At 45.0% G+C, this 21490-nt stretch overlaps 1 protein-coding gene across 1 annotated transcript; it reads right to left on the bottom strand.

Annotated features, from left to right (window-relative positions):
• Positions 1-8476: 8476 nt before the first annotated feature.
• On the bottom strand, positions 8477-10042 carry LOC123161711 (ornithine decarboxylase-like). The gene has a single exon (XM_044579519.1). The coding sequence runs from the start codon at positions 9957-9959 to the stop codon at positions 8721-8723; it is 1239 nt and encodes a 412-aa protein (XP_044435454.1). The 5' UTR covers positions 9960-10042; the 3' UTR covers positions 8477-8720.
• Between the last annotated feature and the right edge of the window lie 11448 nt (positions 10043-21490).

The following is a 21490-nucleotide window of genomic DNA, read 5'->3' on the forward strand; positions in this document are numbered from 1 at the left end:
GATACGTCATTGAGCCGCACATGTGCTAAACTGGGAGGTGCCATCCGTTCGGCACTAGATCGGTTGGATCGTGATTGGATCGCGAACAGTACGACTACATCAACCGCATGATAAACGCTTCCGCTTTCGGTCTACGAGGGTACGTAGACACACTCTCCCCCTCTCTTTGCTATGCATCTCCTAAATAGATCTTGCGTGAGCGTAGGAATTTTTTTGAAATTGCATGCTATGTTCCCCAACAGTGGTATCCGAGATCCCATCTTGGGGCCTTTTCAGCACTCCTCCGGAGGAAGATTCGATCACGGAGGGCTTCTACATCAACCTTGCTGCCTCTCCGACACTACTAGGGAAAAGCCTAGCAGTAGCACGGGTTTTTAGCCTATCAGTAGAGCGGGTAACCGCGCTACTGATACGGCACTACAGCTAAATGTTAGCAGTAGCGTTTGTTGACACACGCTACTGCTATATCTACTTAGTAGTAGCGCGTGCTGCAACAGCCGCTATTATTAGTTACTAGTAGTGCGTCTCACTACCCGCGCTACTACTATTATTCTGTATTCTATTTTTTTATTTTAGGTCGTATTCATACACCTTTAAACAAGTTTTCATACAGTAGCAATTTAGAGATTGTTTTTACATTATAATGAGTTATTAAATCACTAGGTGAAATAATCGTGGATTAGTTTCAAATGGATGGATCCTAAGTGACCAAGTCATGGATTATCACGATAATCCATGACTTGATCACTTAGGATCCATCCACTTGAAACTAATCCGCGGTTCTTTCACCCAATGATATAATAACTCATCATCATCATATCATTAACAACTTATCATCATAATACATCACTGTCATACAACACCTCATGATCATCATTTTCGTCAATGAGACATCATATAACAAGTTTGTCACAAGTCATAATCACAACTCCTCATCATCATCATCATCAACTCTAACACATTTTACCACATAATAACACATTATACCGGACCTACTCCTCTCTAATAGGACCTACTACACTCTCTTAGGTAAAATAGCATAAAACAAGATAGGCCCTGATTCTCGATTATGGATAATGGAGATTATCATGTCTCCAATTCTTGCGCGTCGCACAATGTTGCTTCCAAGTACCTCCGTACGACTGACCATACATTGTTTCCAATCTTTGATTGTCATGTCTTCATCGATTTTAGAAATCCGGTATGAACAGATGTGATGCGTAGGATGACCTGGCCATAAGCTCATAACATCAAGGCGACCTTTCGGAAACATCAGATGAGGCACACAATCCTTCAGGATTTTCTGTTGAAAAACATAGTAATGACTTCGTAGTTAGCAATGTAGTTTAGTTTTAGAAGAATTTATGCAAAAGAGGCACGGATGTCGTAATAGTAAAAAAAATTACCAATGCCATCTCCATGGATGTTACCGTAGTTCAACACGTGCACTAGTGGCACGTATTGACCATAATGTGCAGGGGTTTCATTATAGATATTGTAATTCTCAAGATCATTAATTAATGAGATCAGATAAAATTTTTTCCTGATAAGTTAATTCTGCGCCATCGGTGTAGTAGGTTCTGTCTACCATCTTCCGCACATTCTTTGAAGAATGAAAATAAGCTATCAATGGAAATAAGCTATCAACTATTTTGAAATAAAAAATATAAATTACTTAATAACTATGTTTGAGAAACTCACATAGCGGTAGAATTGGAAGCGTATCAACAAGGACCCAAATGTCCATATTGTCTTCCTTGATGTCAGGATCACCAAGATCCATGGTGACAAGCATACCCTCATGGAAATCATATGCCTTGCAAAGTGCTTCCCAATTCGGGCAACCAAAATGGGATACGCTCACAGAATTGTATATATTTACAGGAAAATCAACACCATGATGGGTCCTTAGGTGAACTATCTTTGTTTCCCAATTTTCATGATCTTCAAAATCCATGCGAAAAAAACACTTTGCGTTGTAGCGTACTGTTTCAACATCGAAGGTCTCTTGGAGCTTAATGCTGAAGCACCGACCTTTTACCAAGTCAGGCCTGTCGCGGAAACCCCGATTGTCGCCGCACCAGGAGCACTCCGCGAGACTTTCGTCGTCCAAGGACATTTCATATGTTCATAATTCAAAGATTGAACTTCTAAAATTCAATGTATGTACTACAAAAACTAAATTAGATCATTATTATTCAGCACATGTTGACTATCGGTCCGTCGAGTCTTTTTTTGAAAACGCTCAGCTCACGTGGTGTATATATTCGACCGTTGGTGATTGTTGCTCCTCCCTTCATCCTCGAGTGCATTAAACCAAAATGTCTAGCACACGGGAACGAAGGAGAAGTGACCGCCACGACATTTGGCATTCTTCTTCTCTCATATCGTGGACACACTCCCTCACTGATTTTTCGCCCGTCAGTGATGGTCGTTACTCCTCCATCCCCTAGTGCATAACAAAGGTCTAGCACAAGGAGAAGAAGGAGAAATGACCCCCACGACAACAGTCGGGATTCTTCATCTCTCATATATGGTGCAAACTTTCTCCCTCACTCATTTTTTGATTGTCATGTATGGAGCCTCGACAGACTTAAAGTCAACCCGAAATGTCGTTTAATTATCTTTCTAGAAAATCCATGCCACTTGATATTTCCTACATATTCTAGCACAAGTCATGCCAAAATTCATGGAAAAATCCGGCATGACCTTTGCTAAAAAGGACATATCGAGCGCCTGAAATTTGCCGGAACAGAAATTAATCAACACTCCGGCAAAACATAGGCCACTCAGAGGTGTTACCTGCAAACATGGCCACTTGGGCAAGCACATATCCTATTTGTATTCAAACTTGATGGTCATTGCATTTCAATGGTTGAAAATATGAACAAAAACATTTCAAAATATCTTATAGGACTCATATTGACATGGAGATTTGGCTGGTCTCACCTCGAGGTCAGAGGGAGTCCATGACGGTGACGACGACAGTGACGACATGGAGATTTGGCTGCAAAAACAAAATATAAATAAAAACATTATTATCCTCATCTTAGGACTTAGTGAAACCATATTAGCTATCAACCAATCAAATGCATACGCCTTGCATAGTGTTCTCCAATTTGAGCATTCAAAATAGGAGTAGTTCTCGAATTTGAGCATTCAATATGCAAAACTAAATCATAAAATAAATTAGTATTCAAATTAGCATGCATTCAATAAGCAAAACTAAATCATGTCTTGCATCGGTACATCGTCGAATATTATCACTAATACATCTCGAATAGTATCATACATGTAACCTCACTAATACAGCTAAAACCCTAGCGAACGACGGGTATCGGCCCGGGTGGTGGACATCCAAAGAGAAGAAACCATCACATGATCATAGCTCCAGTGAGGTCCCTAAAGAACTTGCCAGGTATTGGAGAACCTGCCCTCCAACGCAACCATGTAGCGACGGACGTGCTCGTCCTCCTCGCTGACACGGTGACGTACCACCTCCACGTGGTCCTCAAGCCTCCGCACAGTCATTGGCCCACGCGACCGCCACCGAAGAAGGTTCGGGTCAACAACGGGCTAGCTCCTCACCAAGTTGCGCCCCTTAGAAGGTAGCACGTCCTAGTACCAGCCCGGCAGAGCCCAGTCCCGGACATGGCCCCTCTGATCAAGTAGGCCTCCTCCGCCGAGTCGACGATGAGGATGCGGGATACGCATCGTCGATGTCGATGCAGGAATAATTGCTTTAGCTAAAAAGTAACAACAAATGTGACATGTTCAAAATATGATATGTTCACTTCAAAACAAATCAACCTAGAATTATGTTAAATACACCTAAAACACCTAAATTCTATGAACTACACCTGATTAAAAACCTACATTTTGAACATAGTTCGATCATAACTAGGGTTCATTCTACATTATTCTAAGATTAAACACCTAAAATACCTAAATTAAATTAACAACATGGGGTGGCTGGTCTCACCTCGAGGTCGAAGGGGGGCGGTAACGGGGACGATGGTGGGGATGATGCAGGGGCTCCTTGATTTCTGCAAAAATAAAATATAAACGAAAACATTATTATCGTCATCTTAGGACTTAGTGAAACCCTATGTCTAAAACATCCTAGTTCTAGCCCTACCATTTACTAAAAATACCTTGTTCTAACCCTAAAAACTGAAAAGACCTATACATTTACTAAAAATACCCTAGTTCTAGCCCTAACATCTGACCATCCATCCATCTATCTATATATCATCATAAACCCTAGAAAAATGCCCTGGTTTTTTAACTACTCACTACTTCTTGAATCATAGAAAAATGCCCTAATTTCCCATAACTTAGAAAAATTCCTATTATATTCAAAAGACCTACATTTACTTATTTTTTTCAATTCTATTCAAAAAACCTACATTTACTGAAAAATCTCGTATAGCATAATACATTTTTGTACCTAAAAATTTCTATTACTAAATTATTTTACTAAAAATTATGTACCTAAATTTTTATACAAAGAGAGGTGGGAGGAGGAGGAGGAGGATGGAGGAGTGAGGGCTTCTGGCGGCTAGGGGAGGGAGGAGAGAGGAGGGCTGTGGGAGGAGGGAGGATGGAGCAGGGCGGTCGGAGGAGGGAGGAGGGAGGAGGGATGCCGGCGGGAGGAGGAAGGAGAGAGGAGGGCCGCCGAAGGAAGGAGAGAGTAGCACGGCGAGAGGAGGAGGGAGGGAGGAAGGCAGATACCTGGGGGGTGAAGGGGGGCGACGGTGGACGACGGCGGGCGACGGCGGCGACGACACGCGGCGGAGAGTGAGCGAGTGAGAGTGTGAGGGGGACAGTGAGGACGCGCGCGGGAGGGTGTGGATAAGGTGGTCGTAGCAGTAGCGATGGTCTAGGATACACGCTACTACTATGATCAGTAGCAGTAGCGCGGTTTAAAAGAAGGTGCAACTGCTACAACTAGCTTGGGGGCGAGGTCGTGGCAACTATAGCAGTAGCGCAGCTTACTACAGACGCGCTACTGCTATTTTTATTTTAGCAGCACGTTCTGCCGACACGCGCTACTGCTAAATAGCAGCAACGCCTTATTTTTGAAACGCGCTGCTAGTAAGATTCTGTGTATAAGGTTTTCCCTAGTAGTGTGATGATGTGTGAGTAGTTTACCACAGACCTACGGGTCCATAGCTAGTAGCTAGATGGCTTCATCTCTGTCTTTGATCTTCAATACAATGTTCTCCTCGATGTTCTTGGAGTTCTATTCGATGTAATCTTCTTTTGCGGTGTGTTTGTTGAGATCCGATGAATTGTGGGTTTGTGATCAGATTATCTTTGAATATTATTTGAGTTTTCTTTGAACTCTTTTATGCATGGTTAAGATAACTTTGTATTTCTCTCCGATCTATTGATTTGGTTTGGCCAACTAGCTAGATTGATCTATCTTGTCATGGGAGAGGTGCTTTGTGATGGGTTCACTCTTGCGATGTCCTCACCCAGTGACAGCAGGGGTAGCGAGGCACATATTGTATTGTTGTCATTAAGGATAAGAAGATGGGGTTTATATCATATTGCTTGAGTTTATCCCTCTACGTCATGACATCTTGCTTAATGTGTTACTCTGTTCTTTTGAACTTAATGGGCAGAAGTCGGTCGATGTGTGGAGTAATAGTAGTAGATGCAGGATCGTTTCGGTCTACTTGTCACGGACGTCATTCCTATATTCATGATCATTGTCTTGGATATTTTCATAACTATGCGTTTTTCTATCAATTGCTCAACGGTAATTTGTTCACCCACCGTATGCTTTCTTTTAGAGAGAAGCCTCTAGTGAAATCTATGGCCACCGGGTCTATTTTCCATCATATATTTTCATATCTATAAAACCAAAATTACAAAAATACCTTGTTGTAATTTATTCATCTTTACTTTATTTTGCCTTCTATTTATCTTTTATACCTATCTCTTTTAGATCACACTCTTGCAAATGGCCGTGAAGGGATTGACAACTTCCTTTTCGTGTTGTGTGCAAGTGTTTATTAGTTTGTGCAGGTGCATCTATTGCAAACTTGTTTGTTCCTCCTACTGGATTGATACTTTGGTTCTTAACTGAGGAAAATACTTATCTCTACTTTGCTACATCACCCTTTCATTTTCAAGGAAAAAATCAACACAAGCTCAAGAAGTAGCAGCGAGCTTTGGAATAAAAGTATCACCGAGTGTAGAAAATAAGAAAATGTGACATTAATGGAATTATAATAAGGGGGCGAACTAGGTTCGTCTATCTACCGATTATCCTTTTCTGTTTCTGGCTCAAACTATTCCAACGGTTGGCTCCTCTTCTTCTTCCTCTGGCCGCAGTCGTATGTTATTTCTTCCCCTCACAGCCCCGACTTCTCCGTATAAAAACACAAAGATGGAAGAATGAAATGGTTGAAAAGATACCACACAAATAAAACTACATATCAGGTTAAAAGATGAAAACCACGTTTTTTAGATAAAAAATACCTCGATTATGTAAAGCATTTCTAAAAAATAAAACGATTACAATGTTGGTTCGAAACCAAGAACTCCACCTTGTTCAGCCATTCTTGAGTTTGCAATAATAAGGTGCGGTTCGTCTTAGTCCAACTCTCTTTTACTGGGATATTTTGTTTATCCATCTATCCAAGAAACGGATCAGATTCCAGTATAAAGAGATAGCAGACCAAAAACAACAAAAAAGCAACCCGGTGCAGTATACAAAATAAAAAGGCTAGAAAAAAGTCTCGCAAATCGCTGCCGCGTTTCAGCGGTCTGGTGGCGGTGCAAGAGGACAACATGATGGTCGTGGGGTGGCGGTATACGGTGGAGAGCACCAAACAGATGCACAGAGCGGGTGTGGGGAGGCCGGATGATTTGGGGTCGAAGCGGAGCCAGATGCAGCAAGGACACCCTGAGGACAATGTCCACGGCAAACCACATAGGGACTCCGACAGTGACAGGGAGGGCCAGTGCATGAACTGCGTGGCGGAGCGGAAGCAACGGAAAAGGCTCGATCTGTCACTTTCTTGGATTTGAGTCCATTGCTTTGCAAGGGTTTTTCTTCAGATAACTTTTTCCCAATTTGTGTACTTGAACCTAACACTGTACTGTATATATATGTTTTTTAAAAAAAAAATCAAGAGGGTGGGGGGGAGCTCCCCGACTTTCTCAAGTTCCAGAGCATTAGGTCATCCACGATTCTCCTGAGGGTGAGGATACTGTGATGATTTTGTTGCTTGAAGGTCATAGCGTTTCTAGAATCCCAAATCTTTCATAGGATGAGGAGGAGGACGGAGTGCCAGATTACCGCATCCATCTGAGTAGGTAGACGGCATGTCCCAGAGTCCATCGATGCTACTCGAAGGAGAGAGGCCGGTCCTTTGCCAAATACGTTGTGAAAGCGGACATTCCAGGAATATGTGTGCGCTGGTTTCACCATCATGTCCGCAGCACAGGCATAGTGAGTCGGTGACGATATGCTTGCGCTGAAGGTTGCTTTTGAAGTTGAGTCGATCCCGAAACAGGAGCCATGCAAAGATCTTCACGCGATTTGGAACGCATGAAGACCAGATGGCAACGGCATGCATGTCGTCTTGTCGTCGTTGGAGCCCATGGTTAGCGCGTATGCTGCCCTCGTGGAGAAACGCAGGCCACCATTGAGGTAGCGCTCATCCGGTCCTGTCGACAACCGAAAATCCTGCAGGAGAGACAACAAAGAGCACAACTCGGTAGCAGCATAAGATGTTAGGCGGTTCCGTAGGATTGTTTCCAAACCGTGATTCAGGACAGCGGCCACACGAGCTAGTGGAATAGTGGTGTGTGAATATAAGCAGGGGAATAAAGCAGCAAGTGGCTGGTTGTGTATCCAAGTATCTAGCCAGAAGTATGTGTTAGTGCCTGAGTTTGTGAGTATAAATAAGATGGCATGGAGTGATGTATATATATGGATACCGTTGCGTGGACAAACCAAAGTCCACCTTTTCTCGTTATGTTTATACTGTACTGTATACGCATACCGTTATCAATATCATTAGATTAATCATAAAGTAGTGCTTGCGATTGTAAAATACAGAGAAGTAGTTAGTACAAAGCTCGGGACACGCGTGCAATACAATAAGATGGCATTACTATGACTATATATGGATGGAGTATAATTTTTCTTTTCTATGTGTTGGAGTACAATTTTTATTTTATGTGTGAAAATTCAACAAGATACAGCCGGTCGAGAAGAAAGCCCCGCGCATTATTCATGCACAAAATACTGCAAAAAACAAGAAGAAAGGAACATGCACGTACAACACAAACACCAAATCGACGGCAAGGATTTTGGGCATATGCCCATGTATGCATGTGCATGTGCATGCGGCGCCGCACTCCCATACAATTAGATGACATTACTAATGTTGTCTCAAAATAAAAAGATGACATTACTAATGACTATATATGGATGGAGTACAATTTTTCTTCGTGTATGTGGGAGTACAACCTTTTAATATAAAAACATAATTTATTTTCCTGGCAATACAATAAGATACAGCCGATCGAGAAGAAAAACCCGCGTTATTCATGCAACACCGTAAAAAAGAAAGAAGAAAGAAACATGCACGTACAATACAGAGACCAATCGACGGCAAGGATTTCAGACGTGCCCATGCATGCGCCCATGCATGCATGTGCACGTGCATGTTCCTTCCCTAGCTGGACGTTGGGGGCTAGGTGGAGTAGGCCAAGTGCGTCTTTATGTCCGAGATCAAGAATCCGTTGAAGTTGGAGCCCGACGAGGCGGCGTAAGCGCCTATGCCGTCGAACACGAGCCAGTCCCCCGCCTTCATCTCCGGCAGCTGGTGCCCGGTCACCACCTTGTCACGAGAGTCGCAGGTCGGCCCGAACACCGTCGAGGCGTACGTGGTGCACTTCTCCTCGCCGCCGGGCGGATGCGGGGCGGTGAGCGGCCTCGGGCGCGGCACGTAGTCGCCCAAGATGGTGCAGCTTAGGGCGCCATAGATGCCGTCGTCGATCCAGTACTGGCGCGCCTCGCCGCGTGTGCGTCTCCCGATGACCCGCGCCGCGAGCGTGAAGGCCCTCTCGGCGAAGTACTGCCCCGGCTCGCTGATCACCTCCACGCCGCACCCGCGCGGGAAGTGCTGCGCGAGCGCCTCGCCGATGGCCTCCGCCGCCCCGTCGAACGTGGCGTCCGGCATGAACCCGCCGCCGATGTCCAGCACGCGCATGGGCGGCATGCCGAGCTGCGCGGCCGCGTCGAACGCCACGCGGGCGGCCTCGATGGCCCCGCGGTACACGTCGACCCGGGACGTGCATGCCCCGACGTGGAACGCCACGCCGGCCACGCGGAGCCCCGCGTGCTGCGCGGCACGCAGGAGCGGGACCACCTCGTCGGCGCGCGCGCCGTACTTGGTGCCGAGGTCGATCTTGGCGTCGGGATTGTCGGGGCCCTTGATGCGCAGGAGGAGGTCGCAGCTCGGGTGGCAGCGCTTCACCTTGGCCACCTCGTCCTCGGTGTCGTAGGTGGTGAGGTTGACGCCCACCTCGGCCGCGTACCTGAGGTGCGCCTCGGGCTTGCACGGGTTGGCGTACACGATGCTCCCTGGCTCCACGACACCCAGCGCGAGGACGGCCTCGATCTCGGCGCGGCTGGCACAGTCGAAGCCCGAGCCGAGCGCCGCCATGGCGCCAAGCATCGCCGGTTCGGGGTTGCACTTGACGGCGTAGTAGGGGCGCACGCCGTCGAGCGCGCGGCACCAGCGGCTGTACAGGTCGACGACCGCGGCGAGGTCAAAGACGAAGAAAGCGCCCTGCTCCTCGGTGCCGGCGATGGAGCGGATGAGGCCGGCGACGGCGTCCTTGTCATTGCGCTTGAGCGCGCGCACCTTCCTGCCCTTCACCCCCGGGGCCCCTAGCACGGCGGTCTGCATTGTGCTGCCTCGGGCCATGTCTGTCGGACCGCGATCTAATGGTGGGCACAAAGAGCGGAATCCTAGCTAGCTCCCTGGCGCTGGCGTGGTGTGTGCGCGGCTTGGATGGCTGGGATGAACTGAACTATAGTTAGCTAGGCTCTTATATATAGTGCGTGCGTGCATGGTATGGCTGTGGAGATGCGACGCCGCGGCTGGGGCTGGCGTGGGCGCGCGTGCTGCACGAGCCACTCCATCGCGGTCGCTAGCTGGTGATACCATGCTCGACCCGCTGGCATCCTTCGCCCTAGAACATCATGCCAATTTACTATAATGTGTTGAGATCGCATCACTAGCTGTCAGAATCTTACATGGCCGGGTGATACCATGCTCGACCCACATGGCCGGGTTGCCGCGCCTGTGCTGTGAAATCGCACGTGTTATGGCTGTGCGACGAGCTAGCTAGTCGATCGCGGTACGTAGCTAGGTGGTGGTGATATGGATCGGAGCACTGACACAACGACTACATCTCGTGTGTGTTAAGTTAACTATAGTGGCGCACGAGTCTACCACAGAAACAATATGAATAATATGGCGAACCAACACGTGGTTGGATGGTTAGAGGGACTGTGGTATCCCCAGCCCACCAGGGTTCAAATCCTGGTGCTCGCATTTATTTCTGAATTTATTTCAGGATTTCCGGCGATGCACATCTAGTGGGAGAAGACGTTCCCGTCGACAAGGAGCCTACGGTGACTTCGTAAATTTCAAGATGATATGCCGGCTCAGTCTTTCGAAGGTGCTCATAGGGGTAGGCTGTGCGTGTGTGCGTTTATAGGAGTGAGTGTATGCGCGTGTATATGAGCGCTTGTGTCTGTACTGATGTTAAAAAAAACAATATGAATAATATATGTACTGTCGAATCAGTGGAATCACATGACACATGGATCGCTCCTCGGTTGCTCCTCTCCTAGACAGCTCTTAGCGGGGCTCTGTTAGGGGCACGGCAAAGACGGATGGGCCAGGCGGCGGAGGAGCGGTTGTTTGCGATCACCATGGAGTGTTTTTGTGAGGAGCATCTCATTTTTTTCCCTTTGGTTTTTCACCCTGATCATGCTAAACTGTTTGCCTGTCGGCGTGGTGTTCAGCTAGCGGTGGAGACGAGGGCGCACAACAGATGATCTTGGACACGGACAACAAAGCAGCGATGGTCTACGCATATCAACTATTGGTTCTATTTGTGGCGGGCGATGTTAGCTGATTGCGGATAATTATTTCAACGATGAAACGTGACCTATACATGTTTCGGTTTTGTTCACGAACAGTGCCTATTCTTATAGCTTACACAAACTAGAGAATCTCCCAAGGTCAAGTATTCCATGTACTACTAGGGAAAAGTCTATACACGGAGGTATAGCAGTAGCGCCGGTTAAAATAGGGCGCTACTGCTAATCTGTAGTAGCGCGTTCGTGCAAAGCGCGCTATAGCTTAAACTATAGCAATATCGCATGTTCAGAAACAAGCGCTACCATTATAATTTCCACTGTGTTGGCGGTAGGCTAGGAGTAGTAGTAGCGATTCCGAGCGAAGCGCGCTACCACTATACTCATTGTTGCAGCGCGTTTCCTGCGTACAGTGCTACTGCTAAGAAAGAAAAGAAAAATAAAAAAATAGAAAAATAAATGAAAATGATAGAAGTAGTAAACAGAGAAATGAAAAAAAATGTAAGGATAAACAAAAGAAATTACTGCTTCCTATAGCAGCAGCGTGTTTTTGTAAAACGCGCTATAGCTAACTTAGCTACAGCGTGTTTACGAAACAGCACTACTGCTAGTTCGACTTAACCACACGCGGGCTCAAAATTTTGCTAAGTCCTTTCCTTTCCCCCCACTCCCCTGGCCATGTTCCCCCAACTCCTCTGTCGCCGCCGCCCGAGCCTGCCCTCACCGCCGCCACCCGCCCTCAACCTCAGCGCCGCCGCCCGCCGCCGCCCTCGACCTCACCGCCGCCGCCCGAGCCCGCCCAGCACCGCTGCCTCCCGATCCCGAGCCCGCCCTCGCCGCCCCTACCTCTCTGTCGTCGAGCACCTCCCTGCCATCGTCTCTCCCCTCTCTGTAAGCCCCCCACCCCTCCCCCACCCCCTTTCTCTCTGCTTAGTTAGTACTAGATGTTTTTAGTAGTAGTAGATGTTAATTTAGGGTTCATAGATAATGATTTTTAGTAATTGAACTAGTTTAGTTTTAGTTGAACTAGTTTAGTTTTAGTTGAACTAGTTTAGTAAGTAAATTAATAAACTAGTGGAACTAGTTGAATTAATAGAACTAATATATTTTTAATAAGTAAATTAATAAACTAGTTGAACTAGTTTAGTTTTAGTTGAGCTAGTTTAGTAAGTAAATTAATATCACTAGTTGAACTACTTTATTTTTAGAAAGTACTAGTTTTTTTTCTATTTATAGTAAGTTTATATTTAGTAAGAACTAGTTGAATTAGTAGAACTAGTTGAACATGTCATATTTGTTGTTATTTTTTTAGTTTAAGCAATTATTCAGGATGTATTAGTGATAACTTATAGGGTTTTTGCTTTTGCAGAAATCAAGGAGCCCCTTCATCATCCCCACCGTCGTCCCCGTCACCGACACCCTCCGACCTCGAGGTGAGACCTGTCAAATCTCCATGTGTATCTTGTGTTGCTCATATAGGATATGTGGTTGCCCAAGTGGCCGGTCATGTTCAGGTTACACCTCCGAGTGGCCTATGTTTTGCTGGAGTGTTAATTAATTCCTGTTCTGGCAAATTTCAGGCGCTCGATATGTCCTTTTTTAGCAAAGGTCATGCCGGATTTTTCCGTGAATTTTGGCATGACTTGTGCTAGAATATGTAGGAAATATCGAGTGGCCTGGATTTTTTTAAAAAATAAAGATCTAATTTAGATTTTTTAATACATATATTTAATTGTACAAGTTTAATCTTTGAATTGTGAACGTAGGAAATGTCGTACTCGGACGATGACAGTCTCCCGGGGGAGTGCAGCTGGTGCCACGACGATCGAGATATGTGCGACAGGTTCGTTGAGCTGGACGAAGATCGGCGCTTCAGCATTAAGCTCGAGGAGACCTTCGATGTTGAAACGGTACGCAACAACGACAAGTGTTTTTTTCGTAATTAAGCATGACTTTAACTATTTCAACATCTAAGTTTCATCTTTTACAATTCGACTAGCTTATCTCATGTCATGCAAGACGATGTGTCTTGGAGAGGATGGGTTTTGAAGACCATGAAAATTTTGAAACAAAGAAAATACACCTAAGGACCCATCATGATATAGATTTTGAAGTAAATCTGTGCAATGCTCAGAGCGTAACCCATTTTGGTTGCCAAAATTGGGAAGCACTTTGCAAAATGTATGGTTTTTATGAAAGTATGATTGTCACCATGAATCTTGGTGATCCTGACATCGAGCAAGACAATATGGACATTTGGGTCATTGTTGATACGCTTCCGATTGTACCGCAATGTGATTTTCTCAAACATAGTTATTAACTAATTTATATTGTTTATTTCAAAATAATTGACAGCTTATTTCCATTGACAGCTTATTTTAATTCTTCAAATAATGTGCGGAAGATGGTAGACAAAACCTACTACACTGATGGCTCTGAATTAACTTATAAGGAGAAAAGTCATCTGATTGCATTTTGTGCTTATCTTGAGGATTAATACCTATTATCGAACTCCTCCAAATTATGGTGAATACGTGCCACTAGTGCACGTGTTGAACCACGGTAACTTCTATGAAGATACCCTGGTAAGATTTTTTACTATTACAACATCCGCGCATCTTTTGCATACTTCTAAAACTAGTACATCATTGCTAACTACGAAGTTATTACTATGTTTTTTAACAGAAACTCCCGATGGATTGTGTACCTCATCTGATGTATCTGAATGGTCGCCTTACAGTTCTGAACATACTGCCAGGTAAATCTAGGGAGCTCACTTGTGCATATCGGATTTCTAAAACCGGTGAACACATGCTCATCAAAGAATGGAAAAAATGTTTGGACATTCGCAAGGAGGTTCTTGGAAGTAACATTCAGCGAAAGGCAAGAATTGGAGACAGGATAATCTCCATTCTTCATAATGGAGAGTCAGGGGCTATCTTGTTTTTTGCTATTTTACCTTAGAAAATGTAATAGGTCCTAAGAGAATGTAGTAGGTCCTATGAGGTACAATATGTTTATTATGTGGTACAATGTGTTAGAGTTGATGATGAGGAGTACTTGTGATTACGACTAGTGACCAAATTGCTATGTGATGTCATTGATGAAAACGATGATCTTGAGGAGATGTTATATAACAATGATGTATTATGATGATAAGTTGTTAATGATATGATGATGATGATATTATTATTATATCATTAGATGAAAGAACCGCGGATTAGTTTCAAGTGGATGGACATCCACTTGAAACTAGTCCACGGTTCTTTCACCCCGTGATGTAATAACTCAGTATGATGTAAAAACAATCTCTAAATTCCTGTTATATGAAAACTTGTGTAAAGGTGTATGACTATAACATGAAATAAAAAAGAAATAAAATACGAAATAATAGTAGCACAGGCAGGGAGAAGCGCTACTACTAATTACCAGTAGCGCTCCTCTGGAGAAGCGCTACTACTAAGTCGATTTAGCAGTAGCGTGGGTCGAGGCATGCTACTGCTAAGCTTTACCTGTAGCACCGTACCAGTAGCGTTCCAGCCCGCGTTACTGATAGGCCTAAAACCCACGCTGCTGCTAGGTTTTTCCCTAATAGTGATGGGATATACACATGAACTTGATCAAAGATAGGAGAGATAGGAATACGTAACTGACATTGGACTCCTTGGCAATTTGAACAATTTATAATAATGTTTGTCTCACATATTAGATGTAAGATCGGGTTATCAATCGAGTTGTGTGATGGTATACCATAGGCCTATATGTTGCCCTATTTTGTCACATGTTTGCCATTTCAAGGGTCGGGTGTTTGTTTTCTTCTAGCAGATTTATCGTTACCTCCAACAGTAAGATGTATGCTGCCGAGAAGAGCGGTTAATCGGTGGTGCCTTGACTGTTGTTGAAGACACGGACGAGTACAAGATTGTTGCATGCGCTAGAATCATTACTTGACCCCCGCTGCCATAGATGATGGCATCTTCGCCTTCTTACTTCATACTTCCTCCGTGTGGACGGAAAAACTTGCCAGTGCTAAATACATTCATTTGAGAGACAAATTTGAAACAAGCTTTTTCGGATGAAAAAAGTATCATAAGCGATTTGTCATGACGTGACACCCATGGTGCTTACTTTTTTTTTTAGGATCATGGTGCTTACTTAGAAGGTACACCGAGCAGGCAGTCTAGTGAACGAGAAGCTCGCGATTTTCACGCTCGGCCTGTCTGATCAGCTCGTTGCCAGGCTCATGAAACATTGAGTTATGGGCGGACTTAGTAATAATATAATGTGTTGAGTTTCGTGCCACTGGCTGTAAGACTTGGAATTATAGTCTACAACCAATTTAAGAGCATCTCCAACGGCCGCGCGAAATGATGTGCACGTGCGATAAACGCAGCTTTTAGCGCGCAGGGCGTTTTGCCGCGCTCCAATGATGGCGAAAAAATCAAGCACGCGGGAACCGTTTACGCGCGCGCGAAAAGGCGCCAGCTCACGCGTCATTTTTGCGCATCGCTTCCGGCGCGCCTATAAAGTGCGGCGCGCGCCACGGGCCTCTCCACGCCTCCTCTTCTCCTCTTCCTCTCCCTCTCTGCCACGCGCCGCTCCAGCGCCCCGCCACCGACGCGCCTCCACCGTCCCAGCGCCCCGCCACCGACGTGTCGCCATGCCGCCGCGCCGCTGAGGAGCGTCCGGCTACCGCGGCGTCCGCCTGCGCCCCAACGCCGGCTACTACGCGGAGATATGCTCCGGCGATCTCCGGCTCGGCCTCGGCACGTACGGGACGGCGCGCGAGGCCGCCTGCGCGTACGACGCGGCGGCGTGGCGCCTAGGCCGGCCGCGCGGCCAGATGAACTTCCAAGATGTGTACACGCTCCAGCAGGCGCTCGACGTCGCCCCGCCGCCTCATCTGAACACGGCACAAGAACGTGCAGAGCACGCCGAGCGGCAGCGCCGCCTCCTCGTCGCCCAGGAGGACGAGCGGGTCATGGCGGAGTGGCGCCGGCACCACTCGGAGGACGTCGCCTACGAGCAAGTCTATTGGGCAAGGCGTCGCGAGGAGACACACGAAGGCGCCGCGAGGCGCGGTTGGACAGGCGTCGGCGGAAGGCGTTGGCAAACACGCAGTCCGATCTCGTTGCAGCAGGTGGGAGGTCGTTCTGCACGGAGAACGATGATCGTTGGTTGGACATATGGCTAGATACCTCGGACGACACCGCCGAGGATGATAATGGTGATGATGATAGTGACTTAAAGTAGTTTTTTATGCTATCTATTTAGTTTTTTTATCATTTGTCGTTTTTATTTTATGCAATCTATGTTTCCGATGTAAAATATCTTTGTATCGTTAAAAAATTTATGCAAACAATCTAGTTTCTATGCTCCCAATGCCTACATCCTAGTTTGTAGAATGAGCGCGCGCTGCAATTTTTGCGCGGCTGCTGGAGCGGCGCGCGCTGCATTTTAACGCGGCTGCTGGAGCTGGCGCTGCGCGCCGCGCCAAACCAGCCAATGGGCGCGCGCTAAAGCCGTTTTTTGCGCGCAGCGCGTTCGGCGACTGTTGGAAATGCTCTAACATGTTGAGTTTCATATCACTTGGCTGTGAGAAATTTAAAACAGAAAATGTCACTCGTATCGTTTCCGTCAAAACCGGAAAATAAAATAAATAAAATGCAGACACGAAAACGAGGCCGGCAGGCCGGCATGGCCAGGTACGTGCTTTCCCCGAATCATTTTCGTCCCCGTCGATACCAAATCATGAGGGGCATTTTATTTTATCACATGGTGTACATGGTTGCGAGCTTCAATTGAGAATTATGCGTCTATAGAAGGAAGTGGGGGCTTGATGGGGTCGGTCCTTCACTTGGGCGCTTGGTGGGGTTACCGACGCCCACTCCTCCCATGTTTCCGATCCTCTCCTTCGGCACTCCTCTCCTTAAATAAATAGAAATGGACAATGAGGTATGGTACGAGTACACATCAACGCTGAGATGATTCTCCAAGAAATCAATTGAACTCAAAATTGTGGGGCCAAACAAATCAATCACATTGAGGTGCGTGTCTAACTACTCAATTGCCTTGGGAAATTTGTAGCCAAGAAATGAATGAGTAATTCAACTACGGGAGGAGGTAGGCTGCCGTGTGAAGCTCTCCTTCACGCCAAGCCGAGGATCATAGCCTCATGGTGTTGCTCTGTAGATTTCCATCTTTCTTCAGTTTAGAGTGTGATTTTACCTTGAAGGCTTGAATAAGTTTAATTGCGAGTGAAAATTAAAACTCGAAAATGATAATTTGAGCCGATCGATTAATTATTATTATGGTTTCATCTGACAATTGATAAAACGTTTTTATTGTAGAGTTGTTGTAAACCTGAACTTATCGGTAAGTTCTTTTGATAAATTATATATTAGTGTGCAGTGGCGGAGCTAGACGGAATTTGTAGGGGAAGGCCGAAGATAAAATATGAGTTACAAAATTAAACTTATTTGATACGTTCTTTTGATAAATTATATAATACTAGTAGAACGCACGTGTGTTGCAACGGGCTGTCTTGGTGACTTATTTTTTTACCTTTAAGCGCTCACCTTTTCTTCCCTTCATCCACCCCCCCCCCCCCACCCAAATAAAAATGTTTCTTGGAATGATACAGGAATGGAAAAATTTACAGTCATACTAAAATATCAAGAGATAAAACACATATTTATCAAAGAATATTTCTGCAACATATTCGACATGAAAGTTATGATGCCTGGCAAATTGGAAACAAACTTATGATGACTTACCACCAAATCTCATTGATATTTCAGAACATAGTTATCCTATCAAAAGTGACTTACTGAATCTGAAACTTAGAGTTGCCACTGAGGTGGCCACCTTCATCGACAAATTTGTAACGAACCTACCCTTGTAATTTCTATTTTCACCCTTTAGCTACAATGGCTATGTCATCCCACTCATCTGTTGTTCCGGCCCATTGCTAAAAAAATAGTTATCCTATCGACATGTACATGCAAGATCTCTCTCCCCCTCCCTCCCTACCTCGATCTCTCCTCTCTCTCTCTCCCTCACCCTTTCTCAATCTTTATAGTAAGCACCTCCGCCTTATACCCAAGGGCGATGTGCCTGTCACCATCCCGTTGCTCCTTTCGCTTCTTCCTCATCACGCATCACATAGTCCTCACGAGAAAACAACGAAGCATTCACTTGTTAAGCCAATATGGAGTGCATTATCAAGCATAGCTTTCCTGATGATAGAAGAAAGAGGAAGATGATATACATGCCATTTATAGGATCCAAATGATACAATAATTATCATAAATTAGTTGTTTGCGTTAATTTCTTTCGTGAAACATACTCCCTCCGTCCGGAATTATTGTAGGAGAAATGGATGTATCTAGACATATTTTAGTTCTAGATACATCCATTTTTGTCCATTAATACGCCAAGTTTTTCCAGATGGAGGGTACAAAATACTTTGCATCTTTGGAACTCAGCAGCTAATTAGCCCATGACACCTATGGATTTCAGGCTTGATTCATCTGAAGACTGCATCCAAACTCACATTTGTTAAAAAAATAGAATTGAGCTCCCATAGATTAGAAGTGGCTCTAGATGTTGGGCTCACCATTGAGTTTTTCTTTCTATGTCAGCTGGGAAGGGCAACGGCCATATGATATTGAAGAGTACTTGAGATCAATAAGTTGCCTATTAAATCCACCTTAACAGCTAACAGACGCACCCAAGAAACTTGAAATATATTTCTTTGCCACGGGGCAAGATAATAGACTCGGGCTCACAGGAAAAGCTGGTATGCATGCTAATTTCGGAGCCTCTGCACTGCAATTAGAAATATGCGTGATAAATTATATAATAGTATGCACTGGTGGAGCTAGACAAAATCTATCCGGGGAGGGACAAAGACAAAATATGAGTGTTGGGGATGAAGCGGGGAGGCTGAAAAAACCTATCCAAGCCTTCCCACAAGGCTTAATTAAGGGTGTGTTTGGTTCAGGGATATGTTAGGGTGGCTGTGGGTATCCCAACCACGCTAGGGATAGCCACTTTTTTTGGATGATAAATGGTTGGCGAGATAGCCATGAATGTGTTCGGTTTGATGGATGAGTGATGGATAAAAAATATAATGATCTTTCCTTATTGAGGTGGCGAGATAAACTGTCATTGTTATTATGCCTTGTTTTTCAAGGGCGTGTTTGGTTGTCATCCACACTATGCCACACTTGTGTGCCACAAGTGTGGCATACCACAGTTTTTGTGGTGGCCAAAGTGGTCACCACATTTATGGCAAAAGTTAACTAGCAACCGAGTCTATGGCAAGTGGGGTATGTGATTGAAAAAGTGTGGCCTGTCACAACTATGACTGCAACCAAACATTTGCTTCAATTTGCCACATTTGTGACATAAAAATGTGGCAAAATATGGATGGCAACCAAACATACTCTAAAAAACTACTATGTGCCCACATTAAAGAGCTTTTTGGTATGCGAAGGAGGAAACACAACAACCTGCGCTCCTCGTTATCGAAAGCCAACTCTCGCTATTCGTCGTGGCCAGCTCCGCTCTTCTCGGCCGCCACCTCTCGCCATCTTCACATGCCTAATGCACGGGCTTCAGTTCCACTGGCCCATTTGTGCGCTCTTGTCCCGCCACCTCCCGTTGCCGTCTCGTCCCGCTCCCCCTCGCCCCGCCGCAGCCATCTCCGCCCCCTCATCTCGCCGCCTGCCTTCTCTGCCCGCTCGACCGGCGGTTCCTTCTCGCCCCCGTGGGTTGGCGGTGTGCCTCCTTGGCGGTGCTTTGACGGAATGTGCCCCCCCTCCCCCCACCCCTCCTCTGGAGGAGGTAGGCTGCCATGTGAAGCTCTGCTTCAGGCCAAGCCGAGGATCATAGCCTCATGGTGTTGCTCTGTAGATTTCCATCTTTCTTCGGTTTAGAGTATGATTTTACCTTGAAGGCCTAAATAAGTTTAATTGTAAGTGAAATTTTAAACTCGAAAATGATAAATTTAGCCGACCGATTAATGATTATTATGGTTTCATCCGACAGTTGATAAAACGTTTTTATTGTAGAGTTGTTGTAAACCTGAACTTATTGGTAAGTTCTTTTGATAAATTATATACTAGTGTGCAGTGGCGGAGCTAGACGAAATCTGTAGGGGAAGGCCGAAGATAAAATATGAGTTACAAAATTAAACTTATTTGATACGTCCTTTTGATAAATTATATAATACTAATAGAACGCCCGTGTGTTGCAACGGGCTGTCTTGGCGACTTATTTTTTTACCTTTAAGCGCTCACCTTTTCTTCCCTTCATCCACCCCCCGCCCTCCCCCACCCAAATAAAAATGTTTCTTGGAATGATACATGAATGGAAAAATTTACAGTCATACTAAAATACCAAGAGATAAAACACATATTTATCAAAGAATATTTCTGCAACATATTCGACATGAAAGTTATGATGCGTGACAAATTGGAAACAAACTTATGGTGACTTACCACCAAATCTCATTGATATTTCAGAACATAGTTATCCTATCAAAAGTGACTTACTGAATCTGAAACTTAGAGTTGCCCCTGAGGTGGCCACCTTCATCGACAATTTTGTAACGAACCTACCCTTGTAATTTCTATTTTCACCCTTTAGCCACAATGGCTATGTAATCCCACTCATCTGTTGTTCCGGCCCATTGCTAAAAAAATAGTTATCCTATCGACGTGTACATGCAAGATCTCTCTCCCCCTCCCTCCCTACCTTGATCTCTCCTCTCTCTCTCCCTCACTCTTTCTCAATCTTTATAGTAAGCAACTCCGCCTTATACCCAAGGGCGAAGTGCCTGTCACCATCTCGTTGCTCCTTTCGCTTCTTCCTCATCACGCATCACATAGTCCTCACGAGAAAACAACGAAGCATTCACTTGTTAAGCCAATATGGAGTGCATTATCAAGCATAGCTTTCCTGATGATAGAAGAAAGAGGAAGATGATATACATGCCATTTATAGGATCCAAATGATACAATAATTATCATAAATTAGTTGTTTGCGTTAATTTCTTTCGTGAAACATACTCCCTCCGTCCGGAATTATTGTAGGAGAAATGGATATATCTAGACATATTTTAGTTCTAGATACATCCATTTTTGTCCATTTCTACGCCAAGTATTTCCAGATGGAGGGTACACAATACTTTGCATCTTTGGAACTCAACAACTAATTAGCCCATGACACCTATGGACTTCAGGCTTGATTCATCTGAAGACTGCATCCAAACTCACATTTGTTAAAAAAATAGAATTGAGCTCCCATAGATTAGAAGTGGCTCTAGATGTTGGGCTCACC

The sequence above is a fragment of the Triticum aestivum genome, chromosome 7B (assembly GCF_018294505.1).
Source record: "Triticum aestivum cultivar Chinese Spring chromosome 7B, IWGSC CS RefSeq v2.1, whole genome shotgun sequence".
NCBI lineage: Eukaryota > Viridiplantae > Streptophyta > Magnoliopsida > Poales > Poaceae > Triticum > Triticum aestivum.

Coding starts and splice junctions, on each gene's coding strand:
- LOC123161711 (XM_044579519.1), bottom strand. CDS start 9,959: ATGGCCCGAGGCAGCACAATGCAGACCGCCGTGCTAGGGGCCCCGGGG.